The sequence below is a fragment of the Phyllobates terribilis genome, unplaced genomic scaffold, assembly GCF_046119375.1.
Source record: "Phyllobates terribilis strain yellow unplaced genomic scaffold, ASM4611937v1 Scaffold_12__6_contigs__length_324123572, whole genome shotgun sequence".
Classification (NCBI taxonomy): Eukaryota; Metazoa; Chordata; class Amphibia; order Anura; family Dendrobatidae; genus Phyllobates; species Phyllobates terribilis.
This window is the reverse complement of record NW_027362772.1, coordinates 296956870-296976700: the sequence shown is the minus strand read 5'-3', so window position 1 is coordinate 296976700 and position 19831 is coordinate 296956870. Positions and strand designations below refer to the sequence as shown.

General features: G+C 43.0%; 1 protein-coding gene across 2 annotated transcripts in view; it reads left to right on the top strand.

Annotated features, from left to right (window-relative positions):
- The first annotated feature begins 790 nt into the window (after nucleotides 1-790).
- LOC141172736 (indolethylamine N-methyltransferase-like) overlaps nucleotides 791-19831 on the top strand; it is a 54740-nt gene continuing 35699 nt past the window's right edge. Inside the window, exons 1-2 of one of the 2 annotated variants that reach the window (XM_073657207.1) lie at nucleotides 791-1055; nucleotides 3352-3411. In XM_073657207.1, the coding sequence (XP_073513308.1) occupies nucleotides 905-1055; nucleotides 3352-3411 (211 nt within the window). In that variant the 5' untranslated portion in view covers nucleotides 791-904. The remainder of the gene's footprint in view (nucleotides 1056-3351; nucleotides 3412-19831) is intronic. The other variant, XM_073657208.1, reaches the window with a different exon arrangement.

The window sequence follows — 19831 nt, the reverse complement described above, 5'->3', positions numbered from 1 at the left end:
ACAGCACCACATCATCTAGGCCTGGAATGTACAAGTTGGTGACATATTTCAACCATCTGTCTTTTTACATTCTTCTCTTTTAAAGCGTGGATGCTGGATAGAGAGTAATGAGAAATTGTCACTTCAGAATTCCCCATACCTCATAGGTGTTCGGTTGGCCTCAAATCAAGAGACACTTGGCCACTGAATTATTTCCCCTCTGTTCTTCTTCAAAAATGGAACAGATGTGTTTTTGGGATCATTTTTGGAAAAGTGCACGTGTACCAAGAGCACAGAGTGGTGGCAGCATCTTCTCTTTTACTATAGAGCAGTACATCTGTGAATTCATGATATCATCATTGAAAGGTAGATCTCCGACACCAGAAGCACTCATGCAGCCCGACATGAGGGCATTGCCACCACAATATTTCACTGTTAGGCCCCATACGTAGTGAGCTTCCTAGATCAGATACTAAACAGTACACTCAAGTCAACTAGCACTAATGGTAGTCAGCAAAATAATGAGGAAATGGAATGCAAAATTTTAATCGTAATCTCCATTCAGACCCTATAGTGGTGAGGCATCCTGTCTCATGTTTCGCCAGGCTTTGTCACAAGGATTGGGCAATCATGGCCGAAATAATATAAATTTTTCAATAGCGAAAAGCAAACTTTGAAACTGTGTGTACTCCTGAAAGTCTGGTCCTTAATAGGTTAATCATTTTTTCTTCTTGTTTTTGTTATGCTTTAATCACCATGTAAATACAGGATTGCATGACTGTGTTAATGAAGAGAAGAACTCATGATATAACAAGTAAATGTAAACTTTAGCAACATGCTTTGTAACTAGATACCTGGTGATGATATAAAGACCTTGAGCACTGGGGTAGAAGGAGTCACCCTGCCTGTGATAGAAGATTGGACGATGGATTCCAGCACCAACAAGCTCTACCATGAAGATGACTTTGATTCCAGGCAACATTTGGAGGATTACGTGTCAGATAACCCTGATAGGATCTCTCATGAGGATTCCTTGATATTTCCCATTGAAAATCTTATAAAAACGTTTACAGAAGGTATGTATCCTAATTGTTCTGTGTAGATGGTTTTACTGAAATAAAAATAGGGAAAATGTGATTTTCAGTGGTTTTGGAGATCAGAGGGGGAAAGCACCATGCCCGACTCATACAAGCAAAGGAAGCAGAGCAAAGTTGTGTTGATTCTATAGGAAGAATAGTATACGATTTCTGGGGTTAGTAGAATAATTGTTTCCTTTTTCTTATTTTCAGAGCCCTGAAAACTGATAAAGTTAAAAAGTAATCTTCCTTTTAATTTTTATTTCTTAAGTCAATAGTACAGATAAAAATAAGCAATTTTGTGATATATCTTATCAGAGAAATCTGCTGGGACAGCGCAGTGTAGACCCAAATCTGAGACTGTCCCACTACATCTGGGGCGGTTGAGAGCTACTGATTTATTTTTTGTTAATTACTTTATATTAGTAGCAACCGTACATTTTTATATAAGCTATGCTATATCAAGTCTCGCTTTTGGTGAGATGAGCTATAATTTTTTTAACCCCCTTCACGACGCAGCCCAGTTTCCATTTTTGCGCTTTCGTTTTTTCCTCACCTTCGTCCGAAAACCATAACCTTTTTATTTTTCAGTCCACATAGACATATGGGGGGGGTCTTTTTTTTTTGTGTGACGAGTTGCACTTTTGAATGATAACATTCATTTTACTGCATAGTGTATTGGAAAATAGTGAAAAAAAATTTCACTTGGGGAGAAATTGTGAAAAAAAAGCAATTCTAACATGTTTTTTTGGGAATTGTAATTATGTGTATATTTTGTTGCAAAAATGACCTGGTAATATGATTCTGCTCATCATTGCAATTACGGCAATGCCAAGTATGTCAAGTTTTTTTTTTTAATTTAGTGGTGAAAAAAAATCTGAAATTTGCCCAAAAAATATTTGAGGTTGTGTCACCATTTTCTGAGACCCGTAATGGTTTCAATTTTCAGTAGATGGAGCCGTGTGATGGCTTATTTTTTATGGAGCAAGATAACATTTTTCATACCTTTTTGGGATAGAGATCATGTTTTGATTGCTAGTTAACAGCATTTTTTGTGGGAATGTAGTGACAAAAAAATGTAATTTGGCGTTCTTGTGTTTTATTTTACAATTACAGTTAATTTTTTTTATATTTTGGTAGATCGGACCTTTCTGAATGTGGCAATACCACATGTGTATTTTTTTAAAAAAATTTATTAACTTTATTTTTACTAATTTTTTTTTATTTTCCACTGTTCTTGTTAGTCCACTTTGGGACTTTAAGCTGCAATCGTCTGATCACTTGTGCTCTATACAGTGATGCCACAGCATGAAAGCACATCCACTTTGCTTGGACAGTTAAATTCAGCAGATTTTCTGTAAAAAATGCAGCACTAAAAGAAGGCAGCATTTATGCGACATATGAACACGGCCTAAATGTCCAACATGGATGGGATTTCATGATAATGCCTGCCCACTGTGCGTCTAAGACACTGTTGAATTGCTCTATTTTTTATCCTTTTTTTCTCTGTGTGTTTCTATAGAGAGCCTGAGAAAAATGCATCAGAAAACACACAGTTGCGTTTTAAAGCGCAAAATAAAATATTTCACATTTACCGATCACCATAAATAAGTTCACTGTATTGTATGAGTTATTACAATTACAGGGATACCAAATATGTCTATAATTTGCTGATTTGTGATGTTATTTTTTTTTTAAGTGTATTAAAAATATCATTATTGTTACACTTACACCACTAGATTCAGATAGGGGCGAGACAGGTTACATGAATTCTTTGGAGTCCTGGGGGAACCGTTACTCAGGACGACCTGAGTTGTCAGGACGACATCATAGACCATGTGCTGCAGCTTCTCTCAGGCATACAGGGGTATTGACCGTCAGGCACAGACACGTAAGTTGTTTCACTTGCTGTCCAGACACACTTGACAAGAGTCCTCATAAACGGTAGAACAGCAGCATTTAATAAGAAGCCGCACAGCAAGTGCAAGTTAAGTCATACGAGCAACAGGCTCCAGTGACAAACAGTACACTTTCCTTAGCAGCACAGCAGTTCACAGTCTTTCAAGTAGTACAGGACAGCACAGTTCTAACGCAAAGGGACATTAATGATCACAGCATTCTTTACAGCACAGTGAGATGGAGGAGGGGGGAAGGTTTGCTGAAGGAGTTGATCCCTGTGACACCATTTTTTCCAGTCCTTATCTTTCTGCTTGACAATACTCTGCACTGTTAGTTCAGGAACTCTACCTGACCTGTCCTTAGCTTCACTCCTGACTTGATTCCTTTTCCCTTGCAGGGGCACTTCTGCAAGATACAGAACACAGGCACCATCTTTCGATTCATCTCCAGCCAGACAGTAAACAATTTCCCCACAATCCCCCTGGGGTTCTGCTAAAACACTCCCCCTTCCCCTGTGACTGTGTTAATCCCTCTAGTTGCTGGGTGCTTCTGGAGCACAACACTTCCTGTCTCCTGTGCTTGTGTTACTTCTAATAGTTGCTGAATGCTTTTAAAGCAACAGCACTACTTCTGCATGTCACATTATTGTAATTAATTTTCAGTATTTTTCAGCATTTTTATCCAAGAAAAAAATCACTGACATTTATTTTATCCCTAGAATACAGGTATATAGAAATGCACTTATATCTAGAGATGCTGGACATGTACCAGTATAATCTGCATGTAGTAAAGAACAAAACGATGCAAAGAAAATCCTCCAATAAGTGACAGTGAAGCCTGTAGCTCTTCGCTATCGCTGCTTCTAATGCTACAGGTTGGGAGTTTGAATCCCAGGGCAAATCAGACTTAAAGAAAAGAGAATAATGAGTTAATTAAATGAATGTCAGTAAGTAGAGAGCAGAGAGATGTCCATGGGAAGTGGAGTAGCTACAGTTATATGAAAAAGATTGGGCACCCCTATTAATCTTAAGCTTAATGTTTTATAAAAATTGGTGTTTTTGCAACAGCTATTTCAGTTTGATATATATATAATAACTGTTGGACACAGTAATGTTTCTGCCTTGATATGAGGTTTATTGTACTAACAGAAAATGTGCAATCTGCATTCAAACAAAATTTGACAGGTGCATAAGTATGGGCACCCTTATCATTTTCTTGCTTTAAATACTCCTACCTACTATTTACTGACGTACTAAAGCACTTTTTTTGGTTTTGTAACCTCATTGAGCTTTGAACTTCATAGCCAGGTGTATGCAATCATGAGAAAAGCTACTTAAAGTGGCCACTTGCAAGTTGTTCTCCTGTTTGACTCTCCTCTGAAGAGTGGCATCATGGGCTCCTCAAAACAACTGTCTAATTATCTGAAAACAAAGATTATTCAACATAGTTGTTCAGGGGAAGGATACAAAAAACTGTCTCAGAGATTTAACCTGTCAGTTTCCACTGTGAGGAACATAGTAAGGAAATGGAAGAACACAGGGACAGTACTTGTTAAGGCCAGAAGTGGCAGGCCAAGAAAAACATCAGAAAGGCAGTGAAGAAGAATGGTGAGATCAGTCAAGGACAATCCTCAGACCACCTCCAGAGAGCTGCAGCATCAACTTGCTACAGATGGTGTCACTGTGCATCGGTCAACTATACAACGCACTTTGCACAAGGAGAAGCTGTATGGGAGAGTGATGCGAAAGAAGCCGTTTCTGAAAGCACGCCACAAACAGAGTCGGCTGAGGTATGCAAAAGCACATTTGGAGAAGCCAATTTCTTTTTGGAAGAAGGTCCTGTAGACTGATGAAACCAAGATTGAGTTGTTTGGTCATACAAAAAGGGGCTATGCATTGCGGCAAAAAAACACAGCATTCCAAGAAAAACACTTGCTACCCACAGTAAAATTTGGTGGAGGTTCCATCATGCTTTGGGGCTGTGTGGCCAATGCTGGCACCGGGAATCTTGTTAAAGTTAAGGGACGCATGGATTCCACTCAGTATCAGCAGATTCTTGACAATAATATTCAAGAATCAGTGACAAATTTGAAGTTACGCAGGGGATGGATCTTTCAGCAAGACAATGATCCAAAACACCGCTCCAAATCTACTCAGGCATTCATGCAGAGGAACAATTATAATGTTCTGGAATGGCCATCCCAGTCCCCAGACCTGAATATCATTGACCATCTGTGGGATCATATGAAGAGGGCTGTCCATGCTCAGCGACCATCAAACTTAACTGAACTGGAATTGTTTTGTAAAGAGGAATGGTCAAAAATACCTTCATCCAGGATCCAGGAAATCATTAAAAGCTACAGGAAGCGACTAGAGGCTGTTATTTTTGCAAAAGGAGGATCTACTAAATATTAATGTTACTTTTCTGGTGAGGTGCCCATACTTATGCACCTGTCAAATTTTGTTTGAATGCAAATTGCACATTTTCTGTTAGTACAATAAACCTCATTTCAAGGCAGAAACATTACTGTGTCCAACAGTTATTACATATATCAAACTGAAATAGCTGTTGCAAAAACACCAATTTTTATAAAACATTAAGCTTAAGATTAATAGGTGTGCCCCAACTTTTTCATATGACTGTATTTAGCAGTGACCTCAGGAACATGCAATGACTGCACTGCAGGAGATAAGACTAGAGATGAGCGTTGTTCGACTCGAACTGTTCGCCAATTTCAAATTCAAGCTGTTTTGGGCGGTGTTCGAGCCGTTCGGCGAACACGAACGATTTGAAAAAAATTTGGCTGTTCAAGGTTATGTTCGATAACTGTTCGTGCAACAAAATCATAACTGGATTTTTTCTCAGTAATGCTGAAAATTAATGTAAATACGCAGTTTGAGTGTACAGTGGGGCGGGGGGAGGGGCAAGGGATGGATCTCTGCAGAAATAGTGAAGATCTCCTTTTTTTTTTCTCTTCCCCGCATTTACAGTGGGTTGGTGCAATCTGTCAGCCTATCAGCAGCGCACACACGGAGCGAACTGCTTTTTTTCACACAAGCAAGGGCATGTGTCATTAGCAGTGTATGTCACATGTCCTTACCCTATAAGACCCAGCCATTTTCCCCGTCACCACCATTTTCTCACTGCTTCAGCTGCGTGCTAGATGGCACCGCTGTTGCTGTGTGCACTATACTTGGTTAATTTCAAGCCAATTTTCGCACAAATCTACAGATAGCTTGGGAGTAGGGAAGAGTTGTGATTGCAGTCCTTTTAAGGACTAGGTTACATCATTTCCTACGACTTTTATCAGGCAGGTCTGTGCTCTTAAATAGATAGGTTGGGAGTAAAGACTAATTGTAATTGCAGTCCTTTTCAGGACTAAGTTACATCAGTTCCTATCAGTTTTTGCCAGGCAGGTCTGTGCCAGTGCTGTGCAAGTTTTTTTCACAGCATTTGGCTTAATCTAGCAAAGCAAATACTTTTTGGCCTATTGCAGAGTGTGTTAGTCAGTGGAGTAGCCTATCTTTGTTGCAAGCTACACCACCTGTGTATAGAATACAATTTTTTTTACTGCACCTAGTGAAGTAAAACCTTTTGGGCATAGCATCATTCTATTAGTACATCTATACTAACCTCCACCAGGTTGCAAATTCAATAAAAAAAATTTCTGCATCGAGCTCTGAAAAAATATTTAGGCTTGTAGCAGTGTGTGGGACTTGTTCTATTAGTCGATTTATACTGACCTCCATCAGGTTGCAAGTTCAATATAATTTTTTTCTGCATCGAGGTCTGAAAAAATATTTACATAGTAACATAGTTTTTAAGGTTGAAGGAAGACTAAGTCCATCTAGTTCAACCCATAGCCTAACTTGTTGATCCAGAGGAAGTAAAAAAATCCCCATGTGGCAAACACTAAGCTTCACATTGGGGAAAAAAATTCCTTCCCGACTCCATACGACAATCAGACTAGTTCCCTGGATCAACGCCCTATCAAGGAATCTAGTATTTATAACCTGTAATATTATACTTTTCAAGAAAGGCATCTATGCCCTTCTTAAATTTTAATAGTGAATCACTCATTACAACATCATGCGGCAGAGAGTTCCATAGTCTCACTGCTCTTACAGTAAAGAACCCTTGTCTGTGATTATGATTAAACCTTCTTACCTCCAGATGTAGAAGATGCCCCCTTGTCCCCGTCTCAGGCCTCAGAGTAAAAAGATCAGTAGAAAGATCTTTGTACTGTCCCCTCAAATACTTGTACATAGTAATAAGATCACCCCTAAGCCTTCTTTTTTCCACAGTAAATAACCCCAAGTGTAATAATCTGTCTTGGTATTGCAGACCCCCCAGTCCTCTAATAACCTTGGTCCCTCTTCTCTGCACCCTCTCTAGTTCAGCTATGTCTTTCTTATACACCGGAGACCAGAACTGTACACAATATTCTAAGTGTGGTAGCACTAATGACTTGTATAGAGGTAAAATTATGTTCTCCTCATGAGAATCTATGCCTCTTTTAATGCATCCCATTATTTTATTTGCCTTTGCAGCAGCTGCCTGACACTGGCCACTAAACGTGAGCTTGTCGTCCACCAATACACCCAGGTCTTTTTCAGTTACAGTTTTTCCCAGTGTTTTACAATTAAGCATATAATTATACATTTTATTTCCTCTGCCCAAGTGCATTACCTTACATTTATCCCCATTAAAGCTCATTTGCCATTTATCAGCCCAAGCTTCTAGTTTACATAGATCCTGCTGTAATATAAAATTGTCCTCCTCTGTATTGATTACCCTGCAGAGTTTAGTGTCATCTGCAAATATTGAAATATTACTCTGTATGCCCCCTACAAGGTCATTAATAAATATGTTAAAAAGAAGGGGGCCCAATACTGACCCCTGTGGTACCCCACTGTTAACTGAGACCCAGTCTGAGTGTTTTCCATTAATAACCACCCTTTGTTTCCTATCACTGAGCCAATTCTTAACCCACATACATATATTTTCCACTATCCCCATTGTTCTCATTTTATGTATCAACCTTTTGTGTGGAACCGCATCAAAAGCTTTTGAAAAGTCCATATACACAACATCCACTGCATTTCCTTGGTCCAATCCAGAACTTGCCTCGTCATAAAAACTGATCAGATTAGTTTGACAGGAACGGTCCCTCGTAAACCCATGTTGATATTGGGTCATGAGGTTATTCTTCTTCAGATACTCTATCATAGCATCTCTTAGGAAACCCTCCAGGATTTTACCCACAGTAGAGGTTAAGCTTACCGGCCTATAATTTCCAGGTTCAGTTTTTGTCCCCTTTTTGAATATTGGCACCACATTTGCTATACGCCAGTCCAGTGGTACAGACCCTGTTATTATGGAATCTTTAAAGATTAAAAATAATGGTGTATCTATGACGTTACTTAATTCCTGCAGTACTCGCGGGTGTATCCCATCCGGGCCCGGGGATTTGTCAACTTTAGTGATTTTTAGACGCCGCCGTACTTCCTGCTGGGTTAAGCAAGTGACATTTACTGGAGAATTTTTGTTATCACTAATCATGTTTTCTGTCATGCGATTTTCTTGTGTACCCAGACTATTTGTAAGGGGGCCAACACTATCATTTTTTAGTTTTTTACTATTTATGTAGTTAAAGAATATTTTGGGGTTATTTTTACTTTCTCTGGCAATGATTCTCTCTGCCTCAATCTTTGCTGCTTTGATTTGTTTTTTACATAATGTATTTAATTTTCTATATTTATTTAATGCCTCATCACTAGCTACTTGCTTTAGTTCTCTAAATGCTTTCTTTTTGTCACTTATTGCGCCCCTTACAGCTCTATTTAGCCATAGTGGTTTCCTCCTATTTCTAGCATGTTTATTACCAAGGGGTATATATTGTGCACAGGTCCTATTCAGGATGATAATAAATGTCTCCCATTTGCTTTGTGTAGCTTTATGTCTCAGCATATCGTCCCAGTTTATTGCACTAAGATCATCTCTTAACCGTTGGAAATTTGCCTTCCTGAAGTTTAGTGTCCTTGTAACCCCTCTACTACACATCTTATTAAAGGTTACATGAAAACGTATTATTTTGTGATCACTATTACCCAAGTGACCCCCAACTCGTATATTTGATATGCGGTCTGGACTATTGGTTAATATTAGGTCTAGCAGTGCCCCCCTTCTTGTTGGGTCCTGAACCAGTTGTGAAAGGTAATTGTCTCTCATAGTAGTCAAAAACTTTTTCCTTTGCTTGAACTACATGTTTCTGTCCCCCAATGTATTTCAGGGTAGTTGAAGTCTCCCATAATAATGACTTCTCCTTGAGTCGCTGCTTCATCTATTTGCTTTACGAGGATATTCTCCACTACCTCCATTATTTTTGGAGACTTATAACAAACCCCTATCAGTAATTTATTATTTTTTCCCCTACCCCTTATCTCCACCCACAGTGACTCTACATTTTCATCAGATTCACATATATCCTCCCGCAAGACAGGTTTTAAGGATGATTTTACATATAAACACACACCCCCCTGACTTGTTTGTACGGTCATTTCTGAACAGACTATAGCCCTGTAAATTAACTGGCCAGTCATGGCTCTCGTCCAGCCACGTCTCAGATATCCCTACCATGTCATAATTATTTTCCAACAAAATTAATTCTAATTCCTCCATTTTGTTGGTGAGGCTTCTGGCATTAGTGTACATGCATTTCATGTATCTCTCTGTACCTCTATTCCTTCTTACTTTATTGACTGTTCTAACCCCACCCCCAATTTCTTTATTTGTACCCAGTAGTGTTGAGCCACCCCCGTAGTGTTCGAGTTCGGTTCGGTTCGTCGAACACCCGTGTGTTCGCCGAACTGTTCGTCGAACTGTTCGTCGAACACCTTCGAACACCGTTAAAACCAATGGCAGGCAAACAAAAACACATAGAAACACATAGAAAACACCTTCAAAGGTGTCCAAAAGCTGACAAGCTGCTCAGAAGACACAACTAACACATGGAAAAGTGACAAGTACATATAGTCATGCGAAAAGAAAAGAGGTGGAGGAGTAAAAGGAGGGGGAGACACAGATATAGGCATGTCATGCCCTTCTAAAATCCAAAACGTGAGAAGCCGACACGTTCAGTCCGCTCCTGCCCGTGCCACCTCCGTGTCGCCGGGTTTGTGCCAGAGCCGCGGTGAACCCTAACGGCCAGCCCCCCTCTCCCAATACTGGTGCCTGTCCGCTGGTGGGTCGAGCGAGCCCCCCTGTGGTGGAGGCAGCTCTAAGCTTTTTAATTTAAATTGTCTCTCTAATTTGAATGAATACACTTTAAATCCATTTACAAGGATCTATTGGAGGGCAAGTCTCATGCCAGCAGCCGCGTAATTCCAGTTCCAGTAGCGTCCACTAAAGCTGCTGCAGTTAAAAAGCTTTTATAAGGATCGAGCTCGGCTGTCCACCGCAAGGCATCCTACTGCCAGTCTCAGCCCCTATGCCTTGGGGTGCCTCCTGATGCTCTTCACTGAGTACACCCGTGGTCCCGAAGCATTTCCTTTGAAAAAATTAAGTGTCCAAACTACAGGTGGTGCAGCTTGCTTAACAGCCGGGATAATCCGTTGACTAGCAGACACTGCTACTAGGCACAAAGTATTTCCTGGGCTAGATGCAGTTAAAAATTTGTAATTAGATACTTTCGTTGGATGCTGAGAAAGCATTCCATAGAGTCTCCTGGCACGCCATATATGATTCTCTTAAAAAGCTTGGGGTAGGGGTCTAGGGGACCCTTTTATAGCCAAAATCACGGCCCTGTATCGCAATACGTCACCTAGGCTGAAGATAAATGGAACTGTAGCACCCTGAAGGCTCGGTTGCTACAGAGGTATTGCACCTCACCCAGAGGTGTGATATCTCACTCTCAGGTAAGGATGGAGTGTGGATCAGGACCCGACACCTGCATGCATTACACCACATTGCCGTGGGGCAGGGCGACCAATATGCCCCTCAGATGGGCACGACAGTCCCTGTCCCTGGCTGGATTGGGGGGAGGGAACACTGAGGAATTGGAACCCTGTAGTGCAGGAGCAGGGAGGAAGAGGTTCCTGGGTGCATTGAGAAGGGAGTATAAAAGGTGGGCACCATCTTAGTTCAGTGCAGAGAAGTCTGAGCAGAAGTAGCAGGGAGCAGGGGCTCTGCATGAGCTCTGCTCCGGAGACGGGCCTAGTAACAGAGGCCCAGGCCTGGAAGAGGGAGAAGGAAGGAAGAGGAGCGGAGAAGGCTCCAGGAACGAGGAACGAAGGGATCCCAGTGGTGCGGACGGGCGAGTCGCCACCGCATGCCCGAATCCACCTGCGTGGAGGGGTCAGGCCAAAGGGGGAGACCGGTCCCTGAAACTAGTGGAGGCAGGAAATGACCCTCAGCTAGAAACCGGAGGCTGTGACATTTTATGTGGCGCAGCCCCTCGCTACACCCGCTAGGAAGGCACCACATAGGGTCAGGGAAACTGGCGCCAAGTTTACCAAGAGGAGGCCCGAGGCAGCCGGACAGAAGGGTTGGTAAGAAAGGCCAGACAAAGGACACACAAAGGGGGTCCTGTGAAGCGCTCCAAAGTTATCTGTGAGTTGTCTGAGCCCCTCACCTGGTGAGCACAGTACGACGTGGGCAGCCGCTACCTGCAGACGTGGTCTGGATAATAAGAACTGTGAGTAAAGGCCCTGGACTGCATCACTGACTCCGTGTCGTTACTGCTGCTGCCCTGCACCATCACCCCCATCCTCCGCATACACTGCCCTGAGGCTATACTCCTCCCGTGGGGAGTTATGCTACGCTCTGCTGCACCCACAACACCAGCCTCAGCGGCCTGCCCTGCAGCAGCGGTTCACTCTGACCGCAATCCACGGGTGGCGTAGTCAGACATTTAAACATCAAAACCACATAAATAGTTCCGCCACTGGTTTGACCGCCCTAAGCCACGGAACCGGGTCGCCGCCACGGAGACTACAACCACCAGCATCCACCAAAAAGGGTCCGGCTCCGGGTGTCCCAAGGCCCAGGGGGTGCAACAGAACATTTTCATCACCTTTCACAATCACCAATGGGACAAGGCAGGGATGTCCTCTGTCCCCTCTCTTATACATCCTAGTGACGGAGCACCTGCTCTCATCAATTCGCCATAACCCCAATATTAGGTGGATTGAGGTGGGAGGCACCGAGTACAAGTGCTCTCTATTTGCTGATGATGTCCTAGTATATATCACTCAATCACATATATCCATCCCTGCTGTTATGGCTGAAATAGATCACTTTGTTACATGGTCAAATTTTAAAATCAATGCAGCGAAGTCTGAGGCCCTCGATGTCTCCCTCCCCAAATCCATACAGGATTCCATCCAGTCCAACTTTGACTTTGCCTGGCCCTCACAGGGTATCAAATACTTAGGAATTCCTATTCATAGAGACCTCTCCCATCTATGTTATCTTAATTTTGGGCCCTTTATTGAACAACTCCATACAGACCACGGTTGGCAAGTTAGAACTGTAAGATTCACTACGTGAACCACTGGTGTTTTGTGGAAAAGCACATCTACACTGTGTTCCAAATTATTATGCAAAAAGTGTTTAGGAGTGATAAGGGAAGAATTTGTTTGTTTGTCAGTTAAACTCATTGATGGTGATGTGTGTCAGGGCTCTTTATATCACTGTAAGCAATTGCAGACACCTGTGCTAATTAGTTTGGCAGGTGGGTCCAATGAAAGGCAATACTACTTAAGAAGGCTGTCTCACATTATTAAGCAGCCTACATTTTCTGCCAAAATGGGAAAGAAAAAGGATGTGTCGGCTGTTGAGAAGCAGCAAATTGTGTAGTGTTTAGGTCAAGGCATGACTAAAATCAACATTGTGCGATGATTAGGATGAAGTGTCTTGGCAATCAAGAAGTATGTAGCTGATTCACAGTACACACGTGTGCGTGCTGATAAGGGCAAATTGAGGACTCTTTCCTACAGGCAATTACGTCAGGTTAAAAGAGCAGCGTCAAAAAAGCCTTGTCATAGCAGCAGACAAGGTTTTGAAGCTTCTGGTGCCTCCAACGTCCCCCGATCAACAAGATGCAGGGTCCTTCAGAGGTTTGCAGCTGTGCATACGCCATCCTGTCGACCTCCTCTATCCACTTCACACAAGCAGAAACGGCTCCAGTGGGCCAAACATTACATGAAGACTGATTTCAAAACTGTTTTGTTCATGGATGAGTGCCGTGCAGCGCTGGATGGTCCAGATGGATGGAGTGGAGGATGGCTGGTTGATGGACACCCCACGCAAACACGGCTACAGCACCAACAAGGAGGAGGTGGAGTAATGTTTTGGGCTGGAATCATGGGGAGAGAGATTGTCGGCCCCTTTAGGATCGGTGAAGGGGAAAAGATGAACTCCATAATGTATGTGGATTTTCTCAAACAGCACTTCCTGCAATGGTTCAAGAAGAAGAACCGTGTATTCCACAGCAAGATCATTTTTATGCATGATAATGCACCATCTCATGCTGCACATAAAACATCTGCATCTCTGGCTGATATGGGCATAAAAGGGGACAAACTTATGGTGTGACCCCCATGCTCCCCTGACCTCTACCCCATTCAGAACCTCTGGAGCATCATCAGAAGGAGTCTCTATGATAGCGGGAGGCAGTTCACATCTAAGCAACAGCTCTGGGAGCGTATTCTGTCCTCATGCAAAACAATTGAAGCAGAAACCATCCAACACCTGACAAATTCAATGGACGAGAGAGTTCAGAAGCTCCTTTCGAACAAGGGGTCCTATGTGAAAATGTAACATCACCTAGAATTAAGTTTTGAGTTGAAAACTGTTTAATTTCAGTTTCTAATAACCTGCTAATGCTTATAATTTCAAAATTACCATTTTTTTGGTCTTTATTAAAATGAAAAGGTTGATCGAAAAGTTTGGGGGATCTAAGAGTGTGGCAACCCAGTAGTCATGATTACATCGAATTCTGACAATATGAGGGTCATGTTGCAGGTAGTGCAGCAAGAAGGCACTTATGTGTCTTGCGCATCTCGGAGCCCCAAAATTATTTTCCGGGCTAGATGCAGCTAAAAATTATTATTAATTTTAAATCTGGTGGAGCTTAGTATAGATGGCCTAATAGGATCAGTGCTGCACACTGTTACAAAGCCCAAATTATTTTCCAGCCAAGATACAGATAAACATGATTAGTAATTTTAAATCTGGTGGAGCTTAGTATAGATGGCCTAATAGAATCAGTGCTGCACACTGCTACAAAGCCCAAATTATTTTCCAGCCAAGATACAGATAAACATGATTAGTAATTTGAAAGCTTAAAACGGTTGGTGAGTTGATTTTAACCAATCATCAAGCTTTTACTCTCCCCAGGATGACACAGGGGTAGAAAAGTCGTTTCGGATCCATGATTTGTTCATCTTTATGAACGTGAGTCTGTCTACATTATCAGTGGAGAGCCGCGTGCGCTTATCTGTCAGCACACCACCAGCAGCGCTGATCACACATTCAGACAGAACGCTGGCTGCGGGGCATGACAAGATCTCCAAGGCGTAAGTGGCTAGCTCCGGCCATTTATCCAGATTGGAAGCCCAAAAAGAGCAAGGGTCCAGTGACACAGTCATGGCTTCAATGTTTACTTGGAGATACTCCTGTACCATCGTCTCTAGGCGTTGACTATGTGTCAGACTTCTTGTCTCCTGTGGCCTTGCAAAGGATGGGCTAAAAAAGTGGTGAAATGATTCCGCAAAATTGATGTTACCAGCAGATACTGTGGTTCTGTTACGGTTTGAGTGCTGAACACTCGACGGTCCCACAGTTGGCAAGTTGGAACTGTGAGATTCACTACGTGCACCACTGGCGTTTTGTGGAAAAGCACATGTAAGATTCTGCAACAGTCTCTGCTGATACTCCTGCATGCGTGCATCCCTTTCTATGGCAGGAATAATTTCTGCAAATTTACTTTTGTACCGGGGATCTAACAGTGTGGCAAACCAATAGTCAGGATTATTTCTAATTCTCACAATTCGAGGGTCATGTTGCAGGTAGTGCAGCAAGAAGGCACTCATGTGTGTTGCGCATCCAGGAGCACCAAGTCCCTGTTGTGTTGGTGGCGAGGTAACAATCATGCTTTCTTCCTCCGTCCTCTCCCCCCAACCTCGCACAACAGAAATGTGATCAAGGTCTCCCTCATCTGATGAGTCTTCCATCAGTTCGTCCTCCACTTCTTCCTGGGCTCCTGCACCTTCCTCACTAGTTTGGTTGCTAACATGCGACCTGGTAAAACTATCTCCCCCACCCTCACATGCCTGCCGCCTTGGTGCTGCCGACTGTCTGGACCTTGCAGATGTTAGCCCTTCCGCATACAACTCCTCCTCTTCTACTTCCTCCACCTCCTCTTGTGCCACCACCTGACTCAGAATTCTGTTTAACATGTGCTCCAGCATGTAAGTCACCAGAATAGCCATGCTGATAATGGCATCGTCAGCACTAAACATCTTCGTCGCCATTTCAAAACTGTGCAGAAGGGTGCATAGGTCCCTGATCTGAGACCACTCCTCCAGCGTGATTTGCCCCACCTCTGGATCTCGTTGGCCCAGGCTATACGTCAGAACGTATTGCACCAGGGCTTGTCGGTGCTGCCACAGTCGCTGCAACATGTGCAGAGTTGAATTCCACCGGGTAGGCACATCGCATTTTAGCCGGTGAAGTGGCAGGCCCAACGACTTCTGTAGAGATGTAAGTCGCTGAGCTGCGGGATGCGACTTGCGGAAGTGAGCACACAGCGACCGTGCCCTCTGCAGAAGGCCATCTAGTCCAGGATAGTGGGCTAAAAATTGCTGGACAACCAGGTTCAACACGTGAGCCATACAAGGCACGTATGTGACATTGCCCTGGCGAAGGGCCGCACCCAGGTTTGCAGCATTGTCGCACACGGCCTTCTCTGGTTTCAGGTCCAGTGGAGACAACCATTCATGAAATTGGTTGTCCAGAGCTGACCACAACTCCTCAGCTGTGTGACTCACATTTCCCAGACATTTCAAAGTAAAAACCGCCTGATGACGTTGAGCCCTACTGCCAGCATAGTAAGGAGGTGTGCAGGATCCCTTCTGTGCAGTTAGAAAGCTTGTGGCATGACCAGACAGGCTTTGGGTGCAGGTGGAGGACCGAGAGGAGGTTGAGGAGGCAGAAGCAGTGGAGGAACTTTGACATAAAGAGGATTGACGCACAACTCGTGGGGACGGCAAGACTTGGACAGCAGCCCCTTGTCCTGCTGTCACCATAGTTAGCCAGTGCCCAGTCAGCGACATGTAACGCCCCTGTCATGCCTACTCGTCCACGTGTCTGCGGTGAAATACACCCTGTCACACACAGAGTTTCTCAAAGAAGCGGTGATGTTGTGTGCGACATGCTGGTGGAGCGCAGGCACACCTTTCTTTGAGAAGTAGTGCCGACTGGGCATCTGGTACTGGGGCACTGCGACGGACATAAGGTCTCGAAAATCCTCTGTGTCCACCAGGCGGAAAGGCAGCATTTGTGTAGCCAAGAGCATGCAGATGGTGAAATTCAACCTCTTAGCTTTCTCATGGCTAGGAGGAAATGTTCTTTTACTTGCCCACATCTGAGGGACCGAGGGCTGGCTGTTGTGCTTAGACGGGGTTGATAAGGGTGTCCCCGGCAAACTGCCGGTCTGTGAGGAAGATGCAGGCGGACATGTTAGGTTGCCTTGATCCAAAGGTGGTGCTATCGATGTCGGACAGCGCTCAACACCAGCTGGTGTTACCACCTCTAAAGAAAATGATGACCTGCCAATCACGCTGGCTGTTGCGGGTAAATAGGTGGCAGGTCTGTGCCCCAAAACAGGTGTGACTGCTGTCCCCCCAGTCACAGAGGATGAAGAGGCCGCGGATGCACAAGATATGGCAGACGGTGGTTGGCCCAGCCGGCTAGGCCGCATTGTAGCACAGTGAGCTTCCCACTGCAACTTATGCTTCATGTCCATGTGCCGGTTCATGCATGAAGTACTCAAACTATGTATTTTTTGGCCTCTACTTAGCTTTTGCTGACAAATGTTACAGATAACACGAGTTGGGTCATCTTTATTGATCTGAAAAAATGCCCAGGCTATGCAAGGCTTAGCACCCATGCGACCTGAAGAGCCACCACGACTTGTGGTGAGATGCAGAGTTGTGTTTGAGGATGCAGTTGTTGACGTGCTTCCAGTACTACGTCTCTGTCCAGGAAGGCGCAACCTGACCTCGTCATCACTAGTATTCTCCTCCACCTCCTCTGCTGACCTCATCTCTTGGCTGACTGTGGGTTGACAGTAAGTGGGATCTCCAACCTCATCATCATCTCCCTGTGCGTTATCACACCCGTCGTCCTCAGAGCCAACCTGTTCCTGCCCTGACAAAAAACTAAAGTTGTCGCTCCAATCAGGTATTTGAGTCTCATCATCGTCTTCCTCATTGTCTCCACCAAGAGGAGTTACAGTTTGGGAATGAGGGTCTACATTATAGTCAGAACCTTCTGCGTCTGGTCCTGGATCCGACTCATAAAGATTCTGGGCATCAGTGCAGATCATTTCCTCGTCTGGATTCACAGAAGCGCTTGAGTCGACCTCTGATTCCCAGGCTATAGTATGAGTAAACAGCTCTGCAGACTCAACCATCTGTTCTACCTCATACTCAGACGGGCAGCTGGAGATTTGGGAGCTGTGAGGAAGCAAGTGCGATTGGGGTGACACCTTTGAGGACTGGAGTATTTGTGATGTTGAAGTTGATGTGGAGGAGAGCCCACTTAAAGGAGCACTTGATATCCGTTGAAGCACCAGTTGTTTTTGTCCCTCATCTGGAATTTGTAGCGATTGGCGTGGCTGTAAGAAAGGGATCTTATCACATTGTCTGCTAAAAGAAGTAGACATTTTAGTTTGGCTGGAAGATGGTCTTTCTTCTGCAGATGTTACTGTTGTTTTAACACCTACCCAACGGACACAACCTTTTTTCCCCTTCCCAAAACGCCTATTCCCCTTTCCACCAGCAGCAGGCCTTTTTCCACTCTTTTTGGTGGTTAACTAATTCACAACTCTGGAGTTGTTTGCACAAAAAAACAATGGATGGGAACCGAGCAGAGCTGAGTGGCCAAACTGTGGTATTAGGCCAAAACTATTGGCTGGGTTAGATGCAGAAAAAAATTATATTCAATTTGCAACCTGATGGAGGTCAGTATAGATGGACTAATAGAGAAAGTCCCACACACTGCTAGAAGGCCAAATATTTTTTGGAGCTAGATGCAGATAAAAATAATTTTTAATTTGCAATCTGATGGAGGTTAGTAAAGACGGACTAATAGAGAAAGTCCCACACACTGCTAGAAGGCCAAATATTTTTTCAGAGCTAGATGCAGAAAAAAATTATATTCAGTTTGCAACCTGATGGAGGTCAGTATAGATGGACTAATAGAACAAGTCCCACACACAGCTAGAAGCCCAAATATTTTTTCAGAGGTAGATGCAGAAAAAAATTATATTCAGTTTGCAACCTGATGGAGGTCTGTATAAATTGATTAATAGAACAAGTCCCACACACAGCTAGAAGCCAAATATTTTTTCATAGGTAGATGCAGAAAAAAAATATATTCAGTTTGCAACCTGATGGAGGTCAGTATAGATAGACTAATAGAGAAAGTCCCACACACTGCTAGAAGGCCAAATATTTTTTCAGAGCTAGATGCAGACAAAAAATTATTTTTAATTTGCAACCTGATGGAGGTCAGTATAGATGGACTAATAGAGAAAGTCCCACACACTGCTAGAAGGCCAAATATTTTTTCAGAGCTAGATGCAGATATAAATTATTTTTAATTTGCAACCTGATGGAGGTCAGTATAGATGGACTAATAGAGAAAGTCCCACACACTGCTAGAAGGCCAAATATTTTTTCAGAGCTAGATGCAGAAAAAAATTATATTCAGTTTGCAACCTGATGGAGGTCAGTATAGATGGACTAATAGAACAAGTCCCACACACAGCTAGAAGCCCAAATATTTTTTCAGAGGTAGATGCAGAAAAAAATTATATTCAGTTTGCAACCTGATGGAGGTCTGTATAAATTGATTAATAGAACAAGTCCCACACACAGCTAGAAGCCAAATATTTTTTCATAGGTAGATGCAGAAAAAAAATATATTCAGTTTGCAACCTGATGGAGGTCAGTATAGATAGACTAATAGAGAAAGTCCCACACACTGCTAGAAGGCCAAATATTTTTTCAGAGCTAGATGCAGACAAAAAATTATTTTTAATTTGCAACCTGATGGAGGTCAGTATAGATGGACTAATAGAGAAAGTCCCACACACTGCTAGAAGGCCAAATATTTTTTCAGAGCTAGATGCAGATATAAATTATTTTTAATTTGCAACCTGATGGAGGTCAGTATAGATGGACTAATAGAGAAAGTCCCACACACTGCTAGAAGGCCAAATATTTTTTCAGACCTAGATGCAGAAAAAAATTATATTCAGTTTGCAACCTGATAGAGGTCAGTATAGATGGACTAATAGAACAAGTCCCACACACAGCTAGAAGCCCAAATATTTTTTCAGAGGTAGATGCAGATAAAAATTATGTTTACTTTGCAACCTGATGGAGGTCAGTATAGATGGACTAATAGAGAAAGTCCCACACACTGCTAGAAGGCCATATATTTTTTCAGAGGTAGATGCAGAAAAAAATTATTTTCAGTTTGCAACCTGATGGAGGTCAGTATAGATGGACTAATAGAACAAGTCCCACACACAGCTAGAAGCCCAAATATTTTTTCAGAGGTAGATGCAGAAAAAAATTATTTTC